Here is a 24,956-nt window from a genome sequence, read left to right on the forward strand (position 1 = left end):
AAGCCCCTGTCACTGTCACTGTCATCCTGTTGCTCATCGATTTGCTTGAGCAGGCACCAGTAGCATCTCCATTGGACAGTAAAAGAAAAACAAAACCAAAACCAAAGTGGAAACATTGTATGGAGTTGATGTGAAGGGTAAACAGATACTTGCAGGTAAAGGCTTCTGTGTAGACATAGCTGACCTTTTGCCAGCCTTGTCCATTATTATCCTTATATCACTGCAGTATCCTTCTTATGCGGGCTTGCTTTCCTCTCCTATAATGCCATAATCAGCGTGGTCAGGCCACTGGGACTTCACTCTTGTAGAACTTTATAATCTATTTCCTTCTTTGAAATCCGTATCTTTCCCAACACATTATACGCAATGTTGTACTTAACTATTTCCAAAGTCTACCTAGGATACTGTCTCTCATACTGATTCAGTAGTTGGCAGAGTTCACCAAACATAATTGAAACTCCCTAACACGATCCCCAGCCTTATTCCGTCTTTTTCTTCTGATCATTGTTGTACGCTTGAATTTTGTCTTCTGAGATTTCTCCTGGAGCCCCATTGATTCCACTTGCTTCCACAGTCCTCGCCATTGTTCCAACATGCTCTTGCATTCTTAGCTGCACTCACTGTACACTCCATTTGGGTTTTTCTTTCCTCCACAATATCTCCTGGTTCAAATCCTAACCAATTTTAGAATAGGACCCAAATTCCACTTTCACCCTGGTCTTTCTGATCCTGTCACTTCATCAACCCTTTATCTTTTCTGCTTGCCAATGCACTTTATCTTTCTTCTAAGAAAATATCTCACCCTATTTCCATATGACCCCGCAATACCCCTTCTGGGAATATATCCTGAAGATTCAGAAGAGCACAGTAGAAATGACATCTGTACCTATATATTCATTGCAGCACTGTTCACAATAGCCAAAATATGGAAACAACCCGAGTGCCCTAAAACAGATGACTGGCTAAAGAAACTTTGGTACATCTACACAACGGAATACTATGCAGCTGTTAGGATACATGAAATCATGAAATTTGCTTATAAATGGATAAACATGGAGAGTATTATGCTAAGTGAAATGAGTCAGAAAGAGAGGGACAGACATAAAGGGACTGCACTCATTTGTGGAGTGTGGGGTAGCATTACATGAGGCTGACACCCAAGGACGGTAGATACAATGGCCAGGAGGATTGCCCCATAGCTGGAAGACTGCTTTATGAGCGGAGGGGAGAAGGCAGATGAAATAGAGAAGGGATCACTAAGAAAATGATGGCTGGAGGAACCAGTTGGGATGGGAGATGCATGCTGAAAGTAGATAATGGACCAAACATGATGACTTCTCAGTGCCTGTGTTGCAAACTATAATGCCCAAAAGTAGAGAGAGAGTATGGGGAATATTTTCTGCCTTAGAGGCAGGGGGAGGGTGGGAAAGGGGGGGATATACCTGGGATATTGATGGTGGGGAATGTGCACTGGTGGAGGGATGAGTGTTTGATCATTGTGATATTGTAACCCAAATATGAAAGCTTGTAACTATCTCACGGTGATTCAATAAAATTTAAAAAATAAAAAAAATAAAAATAATAAAAAAGAAAATATCTCACCCTAGTGATTGCTGTAAGTAGCTATTAACTTTAATGGCCCCTATTAATTTTTGTAAAACTTTTGTAAAACTTTTTTTGGTAAAAAAAATGAAGGCACTGTGGTTTACAATACGGTGAGTGAGAGGGCTTCTTGTATACAACGTTCTAGTTCTAACACCACACTTTCCACTTCCCGCCCCCCATGTCCTCTCACCTTCCAACCCTCCTACCCTACTGTGGCAAGCTCAGTTCCATAGATCAGTTCTCATGTTCCATTGCTTTCATATGAGCCTTATTTTATGGTGCCAGGGATTAAACCCAGGTCTTATTGCATGCAAGACACTTACTTTATCAGTAAGCCACAATTCTGACCCATTTTTGCCTCCCATTTAAGTATGTCCCAATATTCCAGCCTCCGACTTCATTGAATCAATTATGCTTCTTTAGGATGCCCTTTCCAGTCCTGTACCTAACCCTGGGATATATATACATAAAGCAGATCCTTTGCAAACAGGAATGAGGTATTACTATTATTTCTTTTTTAATTTTACCAAAACCCTCTTTTATTCACATTACTGTTAACTGAAGGGTTCAAATGGCAGCCCTGTCTTGAGGTTCATCTTTTTTTGGGGGGGTCACACTCAGCAGTGCACAGGGGTTACTCCTGGCTCTGCACTCAGGAATTACTTCTGTCAGGCTTCGGGGGACCATAACAAATGCTGGGAACCAAACCCGGGCAGCTGTGTGCAAGGCAAATGCACTACCTACTGTGCTATCTCGCCCCAGTCCCAGTTCATTCTTTAAAAAAATATTAAAAATTTTTTTTAATTTATTTTTATTAGTGAATCACCACGGGGATACCGTTATAGACTTGCAAATTTTCGTGCCTTTTTTAGTGTAACTTATTCTCAGTCACCTTATGCTCCTTTCATGTAGGGCTATGGAAATATTTCAACTCCAAAAGTATATGGAATGGAAAAAAAATACCATCAGCAGGAAAAGCAAACAGATCAAATGCACAATCGATTCCCCAAACAACATAGATTCTTTTTCTTTTTTTTAAGAAGAAACAATGAAAAACTATTTTGCATCCAGTACCTTTATATCTGGTTACTACAGCTGCGTTGACACTAAGAGGCTCTTGAAAGCTGACAGTGAGCGCCGTGCTGCTGGTTACCATGAGACAGGCATTGGTTGGCACCTCAGGGGCTCCTGGGACACAAGGGAAAACACAGGATCTTAACTTAGCAAATCCTTTTAAACAATGTTCCTGCCTCTTCAAAGGGTACCCTGAAACACACACTATGGAAACATTTGTTTGTAGAGCCTAATAGCTTTTGCTTTTGAACATTTTCATTAGAAGTCTCAATGACCTTTATTTGTTGCCATCATAGTTTTATTTGAGCATTAGGACATCTGATGAAGGGGTAAATAATACCAGTAAGCTTTTCCAATGTATCCTGGAAACACAATTGGGGATTGCTCTGGACCAGTGAAGAGAGGGCCAGGAAACATTAGCAGGGACTGAGGTTGTCGGTGGAGACTGTTATAGTTAATGAAGTTTTTTCATATATGTCATTGCTTGGAGCCAATTACACCCTGTTGTGTGAAAAATGAAAGTAACATCATTTTGAGGATAAGAAAACTGCAACGAAGAGAGACTAAATTACTTGTTCAAGGACACAGTAAAGACGCAGTAAGGATGAAAGACTATGGTTTTAGAGGCCTGAGTCTGAGCTCCTTCTAGTCTAGAATGCTAACTGGCCTTGTATTTGTGATGATTCCTGTTATATCAAATAGTATATTTCCAAGAAAGCATTCATGGGCAAATGCCATGCTGACAACCTCAGGTTTTAAAATACTCTGATGGTTTAGGACATTCCTAAATGCCCAGGAGGTGTTTTATAATTAAAAAATTATCCCCAAATAGTATCAAGTAAAAAAAATATGATTACCTCTGGTATTAAAATTTCATAAATGAGGCACAATAGCCAATGTATTTATTGAAGCAATTGCTGAATGCCTTTGAAAAGAGACACATATCAGCTTGAGACTATTAATATTGAAATCAAACTCTCATTTAGATTGCACTAAAGTTTTTGTTGAAAGAGAAAGAATTAATTACATATTTGATACTTAGTGCATAACACTACCTTAGAAAACAAGATTTCTACTGCCTTCACTTTTTGTCTTTATCACCAACTGTGTTCCAGGAGGAGCCTCAGACAGATAATTTCAAAACTAATGAACTGATCTTTCCTGATATAAAGTGTCAAGTACAATTTTTTGGTTCTTATTCAGATAAGATTTCCTTTTGTAATAAAAGTTTAATATTTCACAGTGTTTAATATATACACATATATATGCATCTCTTTCTATATGTATGTATATATATTTATAACTATATTAAGCAGTGCCTCTCAGTGTCAATGAGTTTATCGAGTTTATTCAACCTTTCTGAAAGTAACAAAAATAAATGGTCAGGAAAATGGAAGTGTAGACAAAAGCATAATTCATGGAGTGACTGACCATCCTTTTCTGTTACCTGAAAGAACTGAAGGTCAGTTTATACAAACTCTATATAAAAAATGCAGCAGAGAGTTGAAAACAACTTAAACAAGCTTGAAGCAGAACTGGACAAATAGGCAGACAAATATTTTTCCACCTCCACATCCCAAAATATAGCCACTTAGGGCATCAGACCATCCAGATCATTAGGCATTAGGGCGTAGCGGGTGGAAAGTGCTAGATGAGTGTGACATGGTGGAGAGGGGCCAGCAGCACTGAAGCCTCATGGCTGCGGTCAAAGAACCTATCAAGAGCCAGAAAATCAAGCAAGACAAAAGATCCTTTTACAGCCTCCCAGAGCCCTTGCTCCAAATAAGCTGACAAGGGCCATCCACTCCACTCTGTGGAGTTGCAAAAACTCACTACCAGAAGGTCTGGCAGCCTCAAGCCATGATCTGGTCTAGTGAAATGTCAAAGCCCATACTCACTGGCATGTTCGAAGCCCGTTTTCATACGTCTGTAGAGCCGGTACCTCCATTCCCAAGCTCTCAGCTGTTTCTCTTTCTCTGTGTTGTCCAGACTGAATCCTTCATTCTCCACCTGAGCGGACAGTTCACTCACCCGCTCCTGGGCTTCCTGCACCAGAGTGTTGAGGTGCATCTCTCGACTCTCCAGGCTGACGACTGAAGACAAAGACATGGTCTGACTCCTTTTACTTTCTGGAGAAATATTACTTCACTAGTAGGTTCTCTGAAAGGCTAGCCCCCCTTTTTTTTTTAGTATCTGGGGAATGCTGGAAAGATTGTACAGTGAATAGGGCACTTGCTTTGCATGTGGCCAACCTGGGTTTGATCCCCGGTATCCCATATGGTTCTCTGAGCACCGCCAGGAGTAATTCTTGAGTTCAGAACCAAGAGTAATTCTGCACATCACTCGATGTGGCCCAAGACGAAATAAATAAAATTTTAAAAGAATATAAAAAATATCTGGAAAACATAGAACTTATGTTTGTGGCGAACTATCTTATGAGGATAAGGTCTAACACATGTCATTTAGAAGAAAAATAAAGGGTAAATCAATCCCTGTAAGATATTCCCATTGTACACTGGCCCTCTTTGTATCACCAAATAGCTGCTTAACACAGTTAATTAGAATTCCACGGTGAAGTGGCCGTGAGGACCACTTGTAATCCACATTGCACACAGTTGCTTCCATGATCATCAGAGGGGCAAACAAACACTTAGGGACAAAAGTTCTAGTGGTTCAGAAGGCCTCAGAAAAAAGTCATCTTGAGGCAAGTTGCATTCTGCTAAAGTTGTTTAGTCTTTCTGTGTTTGTTTTTGGGCCGTACCCAATAGTGCTCAGGGATGCTCCAGACTCTGTGCTCAAGTATTACTCCTGAGAGTGCCTGGGGGACATATGCAGTGCTGGGGACTAAACCTGGGTGGGTCATATGCCAGGCAAGTGCCTTAATACCCCTTTAATATTTCTCTGACTCCATTTAGCCTTTTTTGGGTAGAACCTTATTCACATTTTCTGCTCTTATCACATTCTGCCTTGTTCAGAGATAGACTTACAGTTTATATTTTTGTCTAATGCATGTTTATATTCTCACAAATCAATTTGTTTATTGCAAATTGTCTCACCGTTTTGCATACACCATTCACTGAGTGTTTTACTATCTGCTGTCCCTGGAGAGTTTATGAGAGTTAGATGGCTGCATGACTTGATCAGACATTGATCTTTGATCAGTTTAATCTTTGGTTGTAGCCTGCTTGTAGAAAGTGATCTCCCAGAGGGACCCATATACAAAGAGCAAGTTCTATTAGAATCTCTTTGTCAAAAGAGATTGAAAAGCTCGATAGTTGCTTTATATGTTTCCTTGTGTGAGTAGAAACTCCTGTCGTTGCTAACACAGTTCACTTCTCGCCTCTTGTGGTCTCTTCTTGGCTCTTATGCATGGCAGGGTCTGCTTACTTGGTCACTTGAATACCCCGGAGGAGAACTTCCTAATCAGTATACAGAGAAGACAGTCTTTGCATGGGCATGCAAAGGGAATAACAATGGGACAGATCACAATCGAATCCTGTCTCCGATACAGGTTTGATAATCCCTGTGACAAACCCTATTTCCACCTGGTTGGTAGGAAAGAAATGTAATCTAACTATTTTATTCTTCTACCTTAAGGGAAAATACTATGAAGATAACTCAAGTGAAAATTTGTTAGGTGTATTTTGAAATGGAAATTAGGTGGTTATATATTCATATTCTTGTGTTCACAGGCATGTTTGCATTAATTATAGGAAATGAATACTAATTTATTATTGCTCCTGCTTACCATCAGTCTAAATTTATTAATAAATGAGGTCAATGAAAAATTAGTAGAGTCCTTTTTTCTTTTTTCTTTCTTTCTTCTTTCTTTTTAAAGTTGCTGTTTAGAACACTCAGGACTGTGTTTTGCTGCAGATTTGTCATGGTTAATGAATGTTGCTATAGCAGTCAGTCATGTACTCTAAATACTGTCACACTTTTTTTTTAAAGCCTCAGTCATGAGCCATGACAGAAAAATAAACAAATAAATATAAAGCTAAAAAACTCTTTCACTGAGCAGCTACACTATGTAGAATCCCCTGGGAAGGCTAAAGGAGGCCAGAATAAATGATAATATAAGTGCTGTGGACATAGGGAGCAATGATGGTGTATGAACACTGAGGTTCTGGGGAGAAAAAATACACACACACACATGGGCACATACTCAGTGGAAAAATTGGCAATATTAGTAGCCTCAAGGTGCAATTTCCTGGAGTCGTGAGATTGACAAGTCAGTACTAAATGCTGTTAATTTAACTAACTTCAGATTAATGGTAGAGTCTGCTAAGACTGAAGCCCTCAAACACAGTCTCATTATAGCCTTGCTGGGAAGGTCCTAAATATAGGCATTGACAGTTTAAAACAAATTCGTATACATTTGTGTATTTTTAGACATAGGTTAGGCGTCAGAGTTTGTGTCACAGTTTTCAGGTTGATTAATTGACCCAGTAACTGCACCCTCTACCCACTCTCCCCCTTCTTTCCCCCCTCTAAATTATAGAGAAAATGGGGGGATTGTCTTTGCTAAGTCATTCAGTGAGCTTTTATTGTAAGCCTGATGTTTGAATTGCATGCATGCGTCAACACTTGGGTGATAGACATATGATTTATAAAAATAAATTTTTCTAATACTATGAAATCCCCCCTATTAATTTTTATATCCACAACAGTTATGACTGGTGTGAATTCCAGGTGGCATTTCAGATGGACAGCTTCTCTTGAGCTAGGCTTGGCTCCCTGTGGAAATTTTCCTTCTTTCCCTTGCACAACACATTTTGTTTCTAAGCTTTCTGGGGCTGCAGACTTGATGCCATTTGAATTGTAGGAGTCCAGGGATTTTACATCTTTAACATAAGGTGCTGTGCTCATTCACAGACCAACAGGCAAGAGCCAGAGAACTTTATAGCCAGGTAGATTTTTGTAAGGGCACCTAAAAACCCTCCTTTCTCAAGCAGGGATGCCTGACCTACCACATAATACGGTGAGAGTGTCAGACTGATACAGAGAAGATGTTAGAAGTGGTAGAATAAATAGGTGCATCTTCCGATGATACCAACTTTCCATGAGGATGTTGGTGAAAGCACAGTATTTAGAAATTCAAGTGAACACTTATTTTATGAAGAAACAGGGAATTTTCCCCATCCAAATCAAATCATTTTGAAAAAGAAACTTTCTAGAAACTTTAGCCCCCTCCCCCCTTTTTTCCATGTTAAGTTCCCAGGTGTCTCGAGAAATCACTTGCCTCCGTTGTTAAGAGGTGATTCCCTGTCGGGTTTGGAAAGAGAGGGTCCCCAACCATTTCGCCAAGCACACCTTTTACTATTTTTTCCTATGGATTTTTATGAGTTTAATAAAAAACTGTCTTTTGAAAGGCTTTATTAACTACCAAATCAGCTGACTAATAAAGCAATGATTTTTTTCTCCCTATTATTAATTACCTACATAACTACCAATAGAAGCATCTGTTCAGTATGAGATAATCAACTTAACAAACCGGGTTGGTTTATTTTAAACACAAGCAAAGCACACATGATAATTATATTAGACTGTGTAGCTTTATCTTAAATAATGAATTCTAGATTTGGCTGCTTGATGCCTTAGAAATTATTCCAGGAACCCATTTCTCCTGTTTTTGTCTCTTGGTGAGAAGCTTTTTTCAATCCCTTCTTTAAAGAGGGAGAAATGACCCCGGGAGGGGGGATGATTATCCAAGACTTTCTTTAAAATCTTAAATTACTCAGTGAAGTTCCTGTAATCCAAATGGGCCAGCCTATTAGTTAGTCACATTTGGCAATTTTTCTAATTGCTATCTAGTTAGCACGAGATTGCTAAAGTCACAACGATGGCTTGGACACAGAAATCAGAAAATGTCTCTTTTATGACTGATTTTTCAGCCCATCCACGTCTCTTATTCTTGGATCTTTTTGCCTTTCTCTTCCACACTCAGGATATTCTCCGCCTGAGCCCAGAACTCCTGATTTGTTTGCAGGGTTTGGCCTTTTTTCCCTTACTGGAGTTGCTCCCTTCTCCAGCCAAGCCAACTACCCCTTCAGTGTACAATAGAGGGTCTGTGAGTATGCGGGGCGCAGTCCGGCTGGGGCAAGACCACTCTGCGGCTCCATGCTATTGTGGCCTTTAATGATCACCAGCCCTTTCTACCACCCAGTGTTTCTGAGTAGGCATTTGTTATAAGACCTGCCCAGCTAATTAACTACGGGGTGGGAGTGGGGAGAGGGAGGAGGGGCTTGGTGTTCAAAGAATACAATTACAGTTACTGTTTCAATCCTGAGATAAATAATGATCCAACTGAGTGGATTTTCTTCATCAAAATCTAACCTCTCGATCTCTAGACACTTATTGTTTCTTAATTTCATCCTTGCATGTCATTGGTGAGATTTCGTCTGGTGGATAATAGCTTAAATTTGAAATGATGAAGGTAAATGTAAAGTAAGTTTAATTGAGGCTTCTAGGGAACGTTTTCTCTAGATTGCTTGGGAAGAAAAATAATACACCTATTCACTAATAATATGTCATTTTGTCATTGAGCGCTATTTTTATATTGTTATTGGCGTTTTCCTCTTTGATGAGAAAGATGAGAGACTAAGACATTTAATGTCAATGTTAGAACCAGCTTCGGATGCATCTCCCAGAAGGCCTTGGTACGGTATCCTCCAGGAAGGAAAACGCACAGCTCAGCACTGCAACGTGTCCAGGTTCACTCTTAATTTTAATTTAAAGGTTTCATTTTAATTATTAATTAGATTTATTAATTTTAAAGCTCATTCAGTTTCCTCATTACTTCTGAAGTACAGGCAATGTGGTAAAAAGACTTTGTTTCCTTCAGATCAAGAACTAGCCTCTTGAAATCTATAGCCCTACTCAGTTACTGCCATCTGAGCTTGTTGGTCTGAGTAGTAAAAGTGGCATAATTGGCCCTGTCTCATGAGTTGTGGCAAGATTATGATAGTCCTTACACAGAAGGCTCTTAATTAGTGGAAGTTTGTGTTATTATCATACCAATTTCCCTGGGTTACAGATATTTTTAAAGTTTATTTTTCATTTGTGTTTTTAATTGAATCACCTGAGATATAGTTACAAAGTTGCTCATGATTTAGTTTCAGTCATACAATGTTCCAACATCCATCCTTTCACCAGTGTACATTCTTCACCAGTGTACATTTCCCAGCACCGATGTCCCCAGTTTCTACTTCCTGCCCCCCACCTCCTGCCTCTATGACAGGCACTTCTCTCTCTTTCTCTCTTCCCTTTGAGGCATTATGGTTATCGTGTATATCCTTTTACCTACTTTTAGCACTCAATTCTTGTCCAGAATGATCATTTTCAAATATTATTGTCATAGTGGTCCCTTTGGGTTACATGTTTAGAGGTGGCCATAAAACGTAAAATATTTGTTTTGTTTCTTCCACTTAAAAAAATTTCTAGTCCTGATAAAAATTTTCTGTTTCGGTTATCATTCAGGAATACATTAGCAAGTGGTGTCAATTTCAAACCTATCTGTTATTTCAAAGAAGAAAGTGAGGTCATTTAGGTATAAGCCTTGCATTGTAAGCCAATATCCTCAGGGCAATCAAGAATAGCAGTTAATAAAATTTATCTACAAAGATCATAAGTGGCAACCTTCTAACAATCTCACAACTGACTTGTTTTCAGGTAGGAACATGAAAAGAAATAATATAGAGCTGTTTCAGCAACTAAACATTTTTAATTGAAACACTTTCATACCAGAAAAACTGAAAACATAAGTGTCTGTCTTATAAATGTACGGGACTCAAACTTCACTTTGACTTCACTTTAGTTTCAACCTGTTTTCTTATTTTCACATCTTTCTAAGAAGCTTGAGAGTGTGGATCTAATTAAGGATTTAGAGATTTAGAGATTAAATGTTTTATTTTAATAATTGTGAAACTTACTTATCCGAGGACTCCATATACCATTTGGACATGGGGGTCTGGAATGTGCTTTCTTGTTGTTGCCCTGCAAAATGTGGATTCTTACAAGTCTGTATTCTACAATTTGGGACATAACTTGTCTTTCTTTTAATAAGCCAGAACCAATAAGCACAAAGGGAGCCTTCCTTCCTAGGTTTGGATTTATTTACTAATAAGTCAGAATCAATGACGCAAAGAGAGGATTCCTTCCTCGGTGTCTTTAGAGTTTTTATTTAATTTTCAACAATTATAGATACGAAGGAGAAAAGTTAGCACCCTCTCCTCCCACCCCCGGCCAGAGGTTCTTCTGTGATCTTTTCCTCCTTTCTCAACACTGTACAGTGTTGGTCTGCACAGTCCACAAGATTCAGCAGTGAATGATAATACATCTGTCATTTTGAGATGACATTATCAGAGACACTGTTGATTTTATCTTGATTGGTCTCTGTAGCATTCTCTGATCACCTCTGTCCCAGGAAAAGCCACGCCATGCAAACATCAACACGTGGAGAGGCCCATGCAGGAAGAAGCACAGGTCTCTTGCCCTCGGTGACTTGGAGTAAGCTTGCAAGTGAATTGTCTGCACAATCAAGCCATAAAATGACAGCACTGATTATGATGGATGTTGGGGGATTTAAAGACAGGAACATTGATTATGCATATGTGTATGTGTGTAATAATAAGCTACCTTAAAATTTCCCCAAAGTTTCCACTTTGGGAGTGCTCTCTCAGGCAGTGCTTTCCCAGCTTAGGGGCTGTGGTCAAGGACCTTGCCCTGTGACACTTGGCTACCTGGGCTGGATGGTTAAATGCTGGAGCAAGCAATGTGGTGTTGATCAGGTCCAGAGGTGGTTATGGGCCACTTGGGCCATACCAGAAATGCTGGGGGCCACCAAGACTTTATTCAATGATGCACAGGGAAGAGCATGTGGTTCTGGGTCCTTGTGTATATAAGGCATGTGCCCCTGATATATCACCCCTAGGCTACTGCATTCATTTCTGACAAGGAGGCAATGGTCTGTTTTATATGTATACATATATATACTTAAAAATTACAAATTAAAGAATGAAAATTCATTACCAACTTCTGAAGAACAGGTGACTAGAACGTAGGCTGTGGACACCTAAAATTGTATAATTTTCAAATATTTATTTGAAAACATAGACATAACTCAATTCACTTATTATCTAGTAAAACAATTTCCTTCCACAGAAATAATATGTTCATACTCTTAAAAGGAAACAGGCTTGAGAATCACTGAACTCTTTGGATATTTACCAAGTATTTCCTTTTTACTGGGGATACAGTAATGAGCAAGATGGACGTGTTTTACCCATGTGATGTTTATGTTCTAATTCAATGTGTTCTACCCGTGTGATGTTTATGTTCTAATGCAAGAGACACAGTAAATAAAATGTAAATGCATTGAAAAATAGCATACAGTGGTGAGTCTTATACAGTGATGTCATTAGAATAATATGACTCTAGATGTTGAACCTGGCCAGAGAAAGCTTCTCATGGATAGGTGAGATTAAAGCTGAAATATTCAGAAGGAGCTAACCATATAATGACTAAGATTGAAAACATTCCAAGCAGAAGGTATAGATATAGCCTCTGGGAAGAGAGTGTGATGGTGTGGTCAAGTCCTGGATTGAAGGCTGGTAGGATTGCCATGTCATGGGTGAGGGGTGAACAGTATGAGATTTGGTTTGAATAGCATGTTTTCAAGTCAGGGTAAGGGTTTGTGCACCTACATTGAGGAAGCAAGTAAAAATATCTGGGAACACATTTCAGGGTTGACTTTGCAAATCTTTTGTCCTTTGAGGGAGAATTTGATTTCAGGAAACTGCTCTAAATCATTTGAACCGAGTCTCGTGAACGTGGGGGTGATGACGCTTGGGCAATGCTGTTTTAGGACAAAAATCAGGTGTGACTCTAAGAACGAGTCCGATTTTCTCATAAACCAGCTCTGAGGACAGATCCAAAAGTGTTTAGAGCAAAGGCAGCACTGTTGGAGCGAATGTGGGGTCTCCCATGAGGATCATGTTAAAGGATAACATTTGTTTGGGTTGTAGACTTTCTAGTGTGTTTGTTTACTTAAAGCTGGCCTCATTAGTTTATAGTCACACCTCTCAGACATAGCCTGAACCAGTCCCAGCATGAACACGAACCCTAGATTATGTCAGAAATTAGTGGTGCATCCTGATAAGTCTGCCAAATTGTCACCGTGGTGCCTGCACCACACCCAGATGCCAGCTACTCTGAACTCACATTGTATGAAGTAACCAATTGTAACTATTTGTGTGATGCTTCTCTATCTCTTTATATAATATCTTAGAGAAAGAGAAGGCTTCACAAAGCAAAGGGCAGAGGAGAGAAAGAGAAAGAAGGGAAATCTGGAAATAAGGAAGAATGTAGCTATAGGAAAGAGCATAAAAACTAAAATTGAGGTGTTTTCCACCATTCTTACGGGTGCAAATTTTTACACAACAATGTATAATATAAAACAGAAAATAACAACAATACCACAATAAATCACTGGAAGCTACCTAATGGTTTCTTCCACATATATGCATACACTGTTTTATATATATATGTATATATGTATGTATGTATGTATGTATGTATGTATGTATGTATGTATGTATATATTCCCTCTGGGAGAAACTGGCAATCTTCTGAGAGTTTCCTGCCCACATGGGACAGCCTTGTAAGCTTCCCATGGTGTACTCATATGCAAAATCCAGTAACAAGCTGGATCTCATTCCCTTGACCCTGAAGAGCTCCCAGTGCAACATCGTTAGGAGGGCCAAGTCGAGATGGACATCTAAGATCTCAGGGAAAGGACGAAATGAGATGTTACTGAGCTTGCCCGAGAAATCGGTTATTAATTGGATTTCGTGATACACACACACACACACACACACACACACTGTGAGCGAGATGGATGTTCTAATGCAGGAGACACAGTAAATAAAACATTGAAAAATGGCATATAGTGGTGAATATATACATGCATATATATATATATACATGTATATACACACACACACACATCTATATATGTTAAGGTAAGAGTTTAAACTTGAGAACTGCAATTCCTAGCAACAGACAGCTATTTTTTTTTTCTGAGCACAGACATTGTGCTAGATACTTGGGTCAAAAGATGAGACAAGATACATGTTAATGACCCAATCTGTATGTGGGTGGGTATCCAAAAAGAATTACTTTCTTTACTAATGACTGTTTACCAGGCCTAAATAATGCTGAATAAATAGCAGTCTCAGAAAGGCAAGGACCTCGTTGATGATTAGCAAATTTCTCCTGGAGGCGAACTGTGATTTGAGGGTGGTGACAGGATGTGAGTTAGTCGGAGCATGAGAGAAGTTTATGTGTGGGGGCTTTCACATCAGGAGACAAGTCTTTCTCAGACAGCTGCTATTCAGTTGAACATGAGTCATGGTCACTGGGATACCAAATCTGTGAAGTGATCATGGAATAGCCTCCAAGTGCTCTCTACATATTAGCAATCCTAGTTCTTATCCTTTAAGATTTTGCTCCTATTTCCTGCACTCAACACACCCACTCTTGAGAGATATAGCTTGGGATTTTACTTATATAAAAGCACCTGTCTCACTTCTAGATGGAATGATTATTAGTTGGCACTTCTTGACTAAAGGTAGGAGGAACAGGTAAATATGTATCAGAATATAGAGAGTAAACTCATCTACTGCGTGGGCCAGGGTTATGTATACATATTCAACCAAGGTAGTGAACAAAATTGGCTGAAAACTTCTTGAATCTTCTCCATCAAAAAGGAAATGTACACAGCTGAATTTCAAAACATGCTTATAAAATAACATCTTCAAGTAGGTCTACAATTAAAGTACCAAAGACTAGAAGACAGGCCTCACTACTGGTTTCTAAATTCCCAGGTGACCCAGAAATCTCTCTTCTAGCCTTGGAACACACAATTTTTTATTCCAAAAGCTATATGCACACCTATATTCATTGCAGTGTTTAAACTGTATAGCCAGGATATGGAAACAACCCAAATATCCAGTAATAGAGCAATAGATAAATAAGTCATGGTATATATACAAAATAAAATACTATGCAACTATAAGAAAAGATGAAATCATGGAATGTTGATGGAACTGGAGGGTATCATGTTAAGCAAAATAATTCAGAAGGAAACATCAAACACCAGATGATCTCACTTGTTTGTTTAATATAGAGACAAAACAAAGAAATAAGCTGTATAGAACAATGACAAACTCTTGTCCTGGGATTACAAAACTGATTAACATCTCCAGGGTCTCATGGAATCAGAAATGGGAGATATCACCCCAGCTCCCTGTTCTTCTGGGAGCCTGTCCACAAACAGCCTCTAGTGCCAAATAAAGCTCATTAATAGCCATGATCCAGAGACTCACAAAATCTCAGAAGAGAGCAACAAGCTGCAGAGATGCCTTTGGACTCCAAAGTCACCATCCAGTTAAAAATTTAACTCCATCTATATCACTGTATTTAAAATTTTAGAATTCCTGAAGCAATATTTCATACTTTATGCCACTGATGTACCAAGAGTAGCACACCACATTTGATGGGGTGTAAAGTAGAAGGCAAGAAATCTTGATCAAAATATTATATATATGTATATATATATAAGCACACAAGGCTCAAATTGTAAAAACATGATAGTAATCTCTTATACAAGGGCTTAATGACTCCAGGGTAAGATACAACAATATTCACATACTTTCCTCTAAGGAAACTTTCAGGGATCATTTCTAGTGAATTATTCATAACAGGCAGTATAAAATAAATTATTTAGGGTCCTGTTTTGGGGGCAGGTTTTGTGAGTCAGGGTGGGAGAATTAAAAATAATGGTGTGGAATTGGAGAGAGAGAGAGATCAAAAGGGAATACCCTGCCACAGAGGCAGGGTGGGGTGGGGGGGATATGGGACTGGGGGGGAGGGATACTGGGTTTATTGGTGGTGGAGAATGGGCACTGGTGGAGAGATGTGTTTGTGAACATTGTATGAGGGAAAAACAAGTTCTAAAATGTGTGAATCTGTATCTGTACCCTCATGGTGATTCACTAATTAAAGAATAAAATAAAAAATTCAAAAAAATAATGGTGTGGGAAGGTACAATGGTGGTGGAATTGGTGTTGGAATATTGAATGTCATAAATTTTTGTGAACGACTTTATAGAAATACAATAAAACAGAACAAAACTGATTGCCAAGAAGTGGGGTGGGGGGTGGTAAGTGGGTGGAGGAAGAGTAGACTAGAGGTGACACAGGGACTGTGACAGAAGGTTATGAGCACTTTGGTGGTAGTGATGTGCAGTGACTTTGTATTAATACCTTAAATTTTAACATTATTAAACTGTTTTAATATAAACTATAAGAATTAAAAAATACCCTAAATTCATCTGGATCTTTGTGATTCCCGAAATGACTAACAGAGGACTGAGTTGAGTAGAGATCTTTGGTTGGCACAGTAGAAAGAGGGCCAGTTTATAGGAGGCACTACACTGGGGAGAGGGAAGACAGGAAATCAACTCTTAGAAACAGTGCACTCTGCTTTGAAACACTTGACTGTATTGGAAGAGAAGTAGCTGGAGAGTCAGAGAAGGAAGAGACTGAGCATGTATTGTGTGCACAAGCATTTCCTCAAAAATGCTGATACTTTATATAGGACATTTGGATTCAAATCCTGGCTCTAATCGCTTTATTGCACTGGATCAAATTATTTGACTTTCCTCATTCTAGTTTCCTCATTAAATTAGAGGAGACAAACTCCCATTCCATGTGCCAGTTGAGAGACTCCAAAAAAATGATACAAACAAAAGCATTTTCACAATATGTAAGCTGACTTAGAACTTCAGTCCTCATCATTTTTCTCCTCTTACATCCTGCTTCTGGGAACACTTTGTAGCAGGTGTTTGCTCATCTGGTTCTGGCTGACAGACTCCAGGCTTTCTCATGGGCTGGCTAATACTCATGCTCAGAAGCAATCCTATTTCTTTTCTACTTGATATGTAAAGTGAATTAAAAATCCCCCCAAATAGATTGTGTTCTTCAGTCCTGCCTCTCTTTACCAAAAATGGCACCCAAGTGCCTAGAGTAGAACAAAGAAATAGACTACAGAACGAAGGGAAAGATGCAGAATATCTACTTGCCATAACTTTTTAGAGTTTCTATTTGAAAAAGCATTACTTTTGCACTAAAGGATTCTCAGTAATAATGTCCAATACACCTGGGTTTGAGTACTTGACATCCTTGACATTGTCTCAATGTGTGACCTTCAGTCATTTACCTAAACTCTTAAAACTACAAATTACTCCTTATCAAAGTGGAGTTTAACCTTTTCCTGCAGGACTAGTGTAAAAACTGGAGAAAATGGATGCAGGAATTTTGTAGGTACTCAAACCATATTCTGTCTCCCAATGGTAGTATAATTATGGTATTATCTCTTTATTTTCATGGATGACTTAAGTTTAGGTGACTTATGTGGCACATTTCTTGTAGGCTAAAGCCTGACTTTATCTCTCACCATGATTTACAACTTTGAGATGATAGTGTGGTTATCTTGGAGGGAAAGAGAAAAACCAAGGCATCTTGAAGAAATTTGCTTTGGGTTTAAGTAGATATTTTGTACCTGTATTCTCATACAGATTTAATTATGCACAGGGGACTTGGGGGAGATTGGAAGTCTTACTGGTTTGACGGGAAATGCAGAGTTCTTTGTATCATCTCAGGTAAATAGGACTAATGTTTCATCCAGCCTAGTGCAGGCAACAGCTGGATGAATGGTCTCCTTGTTCTTACAGAATGAGGCTCAGTATGCATTTTGTGTTCAGACCCTCTGATTCTCTCTCCACCACTCTCTCACTGGATCTTTGGGGCAGGCATTATTGCAGCAAAAATCAGAGGGCTGCAAATATGTCAACCCTTAATTTCAATTATGTCAACCCTTAATTTGCTCATCCCTCTAAATCCTCCATTTCCACTTAAAATAAAAGAAGTGTCACTTTGACAACATTTGATAATAGAGCTTATCGACGAGCCCCAGATACTACTGAACCTAAATGCCCACTCTCTTGGACATGAGCTTAGCATTTTTCAAATGAAGACTTTTTTCTGATCTAAGAAAATCTCACCACTTGGAAGTAAGTGTATCAGTATTAAGGAGTCTAACAGTTTGACAAGTTTACTTTTTATCCTTTCAGGAAACATAAAAACTGAGGCTCACAGCCATTGTGGTCATAGGGTCAAAGAGTTTGTACCAAGGGGAATGTGAGTTCCGACCTCAGAATGTGGTTGTGAAGATTAAAGAAGCCCATACATGTAGGGTGCTCAGCCTAGTGCCTGACAGAGGAAGGCAGTGTGATTTTCCAGATTAATTCCTATGGGGAGCCTGCCAGGAGCTCCAGGACAGCTTCTGTTAGCAGGTGCTTACCGTTTGACTTTAAAAATACATCCAGAAAGAAGCTATTCACCAAAGACCACACTGTGTATGATTCCATTTCTAGGGAATGTCCAGAATAGACAGGTCTCTAGAAACAGAACATATTACGGGTGGTTGCCTTGGGCTAAGAGTAGGATGACTGGGAATGAAAGCTAATGGGTACACAGTTTATTTGGGGGGTGATGAAAATGTAAAAATAATTGCATAACTGGATGCACAAGTCTGCACGCACTGAAAAACAGAATTATGTACTTTAAATGAGTGAACTAACTGCATGGCATGGAAATGATATTTTCCTGAAGACACTGGAAATGCATCTAGATGCTTAGAACTGGAGGGCATCATGTTAAGTAAAGAAAATCAGAAATAACAAATACTACTGGATGATCTCAGTTATCTGTGGAATACAGAGAAAAAACAAGGAAATAGACAGGACTGACCAATGACAAATCCTTGATCTTGGATTACAAAACCTATTAATAAAGATTGGGAGAAGCAGGGAGAAATGAAAATCAGCAGGGAGAAATGAAAATCATACAAGTGTTGGCATTAGGAACAGTGATGGAGGGTCATGGGCACTTTGGTGGTAGAGGTATGCAGTAGCTTTTTACATCAATACTATAAATTTAAAAGCTATTGTAAACCTATCACCTAAACTATAATAAAATCTGTAAAAGACATCTAGAATTCCACTCCTGTTTTGTATCCATGCCACCACCATGCAGGACCAAGCAGATGGGATTTTTTTTTTGAGCTTATAAACTAACATAGCTTCCTCACCTGTTTTCCCCATTTCCCCATTTACCTGTCACTGCCCGTTCTCCAAAGAGAAGTTTAATGATCTAAAGAAGCATTTGCCACTTACCCTCTTGAGTAGCTCCAGCATCTTTTCATCACACCAAGTCCTGCAAGGTGATGAGCTAGACCTGCCCACTTCTCTCTCAGTGATCATTACCCTTGGTTCACTTCTCTGCCGTCTCACATGCTTCTTGTTCTTCACCTGTTAATCTCCTTTCTGCTTGCATTGCTTCCTTCCTACAAGCTCTTTTTCTGTCCTGATTTTACCCTTTGTGACTTCCATGGCTAATTCACTTAGAGGAGAGGCTTATTTTATTTTATTTTATTTTTTTCTCAACCTGATTTTAGATAGTTTCTCCTCCAATATGAAGACATTCTGTTTCCCTCACTATTATTCATCACTATTAGATTCATCACTAATATATATTTATCACTATTAGAACTTATATTTTTATTGATGTATTTACCTATTTATTAAAGGTTTTGTCTAATAGCATGTAAGTTCTATGAGAACAGGGTTTTTTGTCTTGTTCGTGACTGCATTTCTAGTACCTAGAATGAATAAATCAAGGCACCATAGTGACTGTGGATACAAAGACACTATCCACATACATCTTCATTCATTTTTTATATATACATCTTGTTCTGTATCCTCATATGCAAATTCTCACATGTCTTAAAGGTTAAGTTCTCAGTGATATGTGTGGTGGGGAAGTTCCTTGGAATCTCCTTTTAAAAACCATTTAGTATATTCCATTTAGATAGTAACTGGATCCTTGTAGTGATAAACACTATCACCATTTGTATGAAAATATCCAAAAAACACACAAAGATGTTTTTCTTTGAGCCTACAGCTTTGCCAACTATTTCTTTTTAAAAAATTATTATTGGAGATGAACCGGAGCCGCAACACGAGAAACAGACCCTCCGCGCCTATTGATTGTGATCCTGAGGTCTCCTAACCCATTTTGCCACCAGAGCGGATTCTTGCAGCCATGCATTTTGACTGTGAACTGAGCTACAACCTCGTGCAGCCCGGGGAGGGATTTTTTTTCCCTCTCCACCCCATTTTTCTGAGTGAAAATGGCGGCAGCGGTAGCAGCCACGTGGTAAGAGCCACCCTCTAAGACCCCTCAACCAGGAGGTAGGACTTTCTTTAGTGACGTAGCCTGTAGGTGGTCCTGGGAGGGGGGGTGTTCCCGTCGCGCCTTCCGCCCAGAGATGATCCGGAGCCGTGGCATGAGAAACAGACCCTCCGCGCCTATTGACTGTGATCCTGAGGTCTCCTAACCCATTTTGGCACCAGAGCGGATTCTTGCAGTTATCCATTCTGACTGTGAACTGAGCTAAAATATTAGAAACCCAAAACGATAGCGATAGCGGCCGCGCGGACTCAAAATCTTCACTCTTAGCAATGAAGAGAAATTATTAGATGATGCCTATTCAGCAGGCCTGATTGTTGGGGGAAATTTCCAATCAATAATAGTGAGTTCTGTATGGAAATATGGAATGTACTCAATATATAAAGAGAATAATGGGAATATCATTAGCTACTTAGATGGGGTGGGGTGGGAGGGGGGTGTACTGGGGTTCTTGGTGGTGGAAAGGGTGCACTGGTGAAGGGATGATGGTTTAATCAGTATTTGACTTGACTTAAACCTGAAAGCTTTGTATTTTTTTCTTTTTTTCACGATGTTTCAATAAAATATTTCTTTAAAAAAATAAAAAGATAAAAAATTATTATTTATTTTTAAATTTTGGGCAGTGTGATTTACAGTACTATTTTTTTTTTTTGAATCACCATGTGGAAAGTTACAAAACTTTCAGGCTTAAGTCTCAGTTACACAATGCTCAAACACCCATCCCTTCACCAGTGCACATATTCCACCACCAAGAACCACAGTAAACCTCCCCCCAACCCCCCACCTCCCCAGCCCCCCGCCACCTGTGTAGCTGATAAATTTCACTCTACTTTCTCTTTACTTTGATTACATTCAATACAGTACTATTTTCAAATGTTCTCATACATACAATGTCCTAACTGTGCCCTCCACCAGAGTGCCCTTGTCCTCAAACTAACCCTCCCTGCTCAGTTCTAGAAGTCAGATTTCAGGTTCTATGTGCCTTTGACCATTTGTTATTCCCTTATTGTGTTTCTTTATATTGCACATGTAAGTGGGAGATCATTCTCTATCTGTCTCTCTCCTGACTTACTTCACGATATTTTCAGATCCAGCCACATAGTAAAAAATTGCGTGATTTCATCTTTTCTTACGACTGAGTAGTATTCCATTACATTTGTATACCATACCTTATTTTATTTGATACCACGAATTATGTAGTTGTTTACAGTGGGTTTTCAGTTGTACAGTGTTGTACCCACTTCTGATCCCGCCATCCTGTGCCCCCATCCCTCCACTGCTTATCCCAATATCCATCAAGGCTTCTTCCAGCCTGACTCTGACAGTTACATTTCTAAATAACTGTTTAATTGTAGCTTGGGTTCCATGCTTACAGTAGTGTTGAATCTGATGGCTTAGGTTTACATGAATATTTTTATGTAATGTGGCCCAAGGCCTCTGACCCTTGCCCTTAAGTTACCCCCAGACATCCTTTTATTGCCCTCCCCTCTATTTCTCTCTTTTCTTTTTGCCAACTATTTCTATGATAATATCAACAATGACTATTCTGGTGCCAAAAAGAAGGGCTCCGAGTTAATACTACATGTTTTGGTTATCAGATTTACTTACAGTGTGGACTCTCTCGGGCCCCTGTTCTCAGAAGAATCCTAGCAATGGGTACATTGTTGGTCATGATGGCAATGTCCAGCGGCGTCAGTCCCTCACTGTTTGGTGTGTTGAGATCTAATTCTTCTGGTGTATATTGATAGAGAAGGATTTGCACAGCATCCATGTCTTGCTGTTCAACTGCTTCAAACATAGCTTCATTGCCCTGGAAGTTCTGCAGGAGAACAAAAGCAGTTTAGCACAATATGTAGACAAGTGTGTCAAAATTTAGTGGTTTTAAATTTTATGATACTTATAAGTGCTCTCATGGTGATGTATCCTGAGGTCTCCAAAGTAAGCAGGTTGGATCCATCATTTCTACTGGGCATTGAATAGATATGTACTTTGATATGCACTGAGTGAATGTAGAATAATATGACTAGTATGTGGAAATAACAGGGAAAATCCATTTTTATTCAAAACCAGTCTTCTTCGAAATGTTTGATAGGTAATTAAAGGGTGTTCTGTGAAGAAAGTTGCTTGTCCAAAAAGATTGGTAAACATTGGATGAAAGCAAGTTACCTTATTATTTTACCATTAGACCACACTTAATAATCTTAACACGATGCAACTATGACTTTTTCAGAAGTGGGAAACATGGTGTGCCTCACCTATTTATTTCTCATTGCATTTGTTTTAATATACCTTTGAATAATGTTCTGCAAGAATAAATCTGGGAAATGTTGACAGGGATGATATTATATAGTAACAGGCAGTTGAGGAGATACTCTCTCTGGTTCTCGAAATGCATATCCTTCCCTCCATTTCTATCTAATGTCTCTATTATTGCTCAGGAATTGTCTTTGTTTCCTGGACCCCACAGTGACCTCCCATGACCTGTCTCAATCTCTTCCAACTGGTGCTGCATAGTGACAAAAGAATGATCTTTCTAAGATATAAATGTTGCATATCATTTCCTTATTTACAACTTCCCAATACCTCCATACTACATGCAGGCTCATTTCCAAACTCCTAGGTTCCTTTGTACTAAACCTTATTTACTAATCCAGAGCCCAAACCAATCAGCATGTAGTATTTCTGAATATTCATGTGAAAGGTTCAAGAGAGTGTTATACAGGGTGGGTTTTAGTTGACTGAGCAGCAAACTATATCTGGAAGGACTTGATGTTGAATATTTATAGGATATAAATCACCTATAGAAAAACAATAGCTTAAGATAATATAGCTCTTTTGAAAAGTTCTTTAAAAGGATCAATGGTAAACAAAGTAGAAAATTCTGAAATTCTCTCACATACATGTTTCTGTAGTTTATGGGAAAAGACAAACATATATACTACCTACATATCTGTCTGGTCTCTTCTCTAAGTGTTGCTTGGTCTTTAAAAATGTTGAAATACCACTGATACTAATCCAGCATAGTGATGGCCTGATTACAATGTGGAAGATTGTCAGTGACCAAATATTTAGGTTGGCACGTTTTATTTTTAGTCTCATCAAAAGTTAGTTCTATCAAAGGCTACAGGTCAGTTTAGCTGAGTACATAACACATGAGGAAAATACAAAGCTATTATGTAAATGCTTATTTTGACAATGAGAATCCAGAGGATAAAACTATTTTGGTATGCAGCAATTTTTTCTAAGGACAGTGTTGGATAGAAAAGCATTCTGTTGACAACCTGCCAAATTGATGAGTCCCTGATGCTTAAGCCATAACTCAGCCACAACCACACCTTCCTGGAAGATGGGCTTGAAATGAGAAAACAAATGAGAGCAAAGTTCAATACTGTGCTGTCCACAGTTGTGTATTTGTTCAAAATTCTTAGTATGTCTGATTTCTCATGAACCATATTTGCTTTCACTCTGAAGTCATTTCCTCCTCCATGCTTTTGTTGGCAAATCCTAGCACGCTTCTATCTAAAAGGTTAGGGCTCATTTCTGTCTTAAGCTAAAACAAATGGTCCCATTACCCACTGCAGAAATACCCGAGCAAACATGATAATGTAATGTCCTTATATGTTATAAGAAATTACTATATAAGAATATCTGAGGACCAGCACGGGATGGGAGATGTGCACTGAAAATAGACTATAGACCAAACACGATGGCCACGCAGTGCCTCTATTGCAAAACATAATACCCAAAAGGAGAGAGAGAACAAAAAGGAATGCCCTGCCACAGAGGTGAAGTGGGGTGGGGGGATGGGGTGGGAGGGTGGGAGGGATACTGGGAACATTGGTGGAGGGGTCTGGGCACTGGTGGAGGGATATAAACAAAATGCAAACATGAAAGTTCATAAGTTTGTAACTGTAACTCATGGTGATTCACTAATTAAAAAAAAATACTTCCAAATGGCAGGAATAAAGAAATATGCATCAAAACTATGGCATCTTAAGGTGGGACTTGAGAATATAAAAATATGTAAATGGTAATAAAAGCATACTAAGAAACCATAAGAATACCTATATAAGAATATCTATAAGAATATCTATAACATCCCAATTTTAACTACTTATTATCTTGTATTTATTTCACTATGACATCTTTTAAAGGTAAGAAGATTTGGTAACAGAAAATGCTCATTAATTTTAAAAATTTATTTATTGGTCTATTTATGTTGAATCACAGTGAGATACACAGTTACAAAATTATTCGTGATTTGATTTCAGTCAAATAGTGTCCCAATACCCATCCCTTCACCAGTATACATTTCCCACCACCAATGTCCTCATTACTTTCAACAGATGATGTATTTTCAGATATCAGCTAATGGCATGCTGAAACCAATTGCATTTCCTATTCTGCTTTGACTGGGAACTCAGAGGTAAATGATACAATAACTTGTAGGTAGCATATTTCCATAGTTTTTGGTATGTTTCACTTTCCATCCTTATTATTTTATTTTGTTAAATTATTTTTGTCAATTATTTTTCTTGCTTTCTTTCTCTGTTTATGGTTTAAACACTCTTCATCTATCTCTATCTCTCTCTCTAGCATCACACTATTTCCTAATTTGTAGTACTTATGCATATTTTGAGCTTATATTATGCTTTGAATGACTCATCTTGGAATATACATTATAAATAATTATTAAAATATTGTTTGTAGCTCACAATACTTGAATTAACATCAAATTCCCAGAAAGCTTATTTAGTCTCCTACTCCCATGGTTGTCGAAGTTCTAGTTTGTGGGACTTTCTTTGCCTTGTTATAAAAGGAAAAACTAAGGAATAAAGAGAAAAATTAAAAAGAAAAGGAAAAACAAATTCAACACTCAAACTTTGGCTAACTCCACGGGTATGT

General features: G+C 38.7%; 1 protein-coding gene across 1 annotated transcript in view; it reads right to left on the bottom strand.

The window, feature by feature from the left end:
* Positions 1-24,956, bottom strand: part of ANKFN1 (ankyrin repeat and fibronectin type III domain containing 1) — a 438,173-nt gene that overhangs the window by 139,911 nt on the left and 273,306 nt on the right. Inside the window, 3 exon segments of the mRNA XM_055133117.1 lie at positions 2,680-2,793; positions 4,578-4,772; positions 21,660-21,870. Of these exon segments, the coding sequence (XP_054989092.1) occupies positions 2,680-2,793; positions 4,578-4,772; positions 21,660-21,870 (520 nt within the window).

This window comes from Sorex araneus, chromosome 3 (assembly GCF_027595985.1).
Source record: "Sorex araneus isolate mSorAra2 chromosome 3, mSorAra2.pri, whole genome shotgun sequence".
Lineage (NCBI taxonomy): Eukaryota > Metazoa > Chordata > Mammalia > Eulipotyphla > Soricidae > Sorex > Sorex araneus.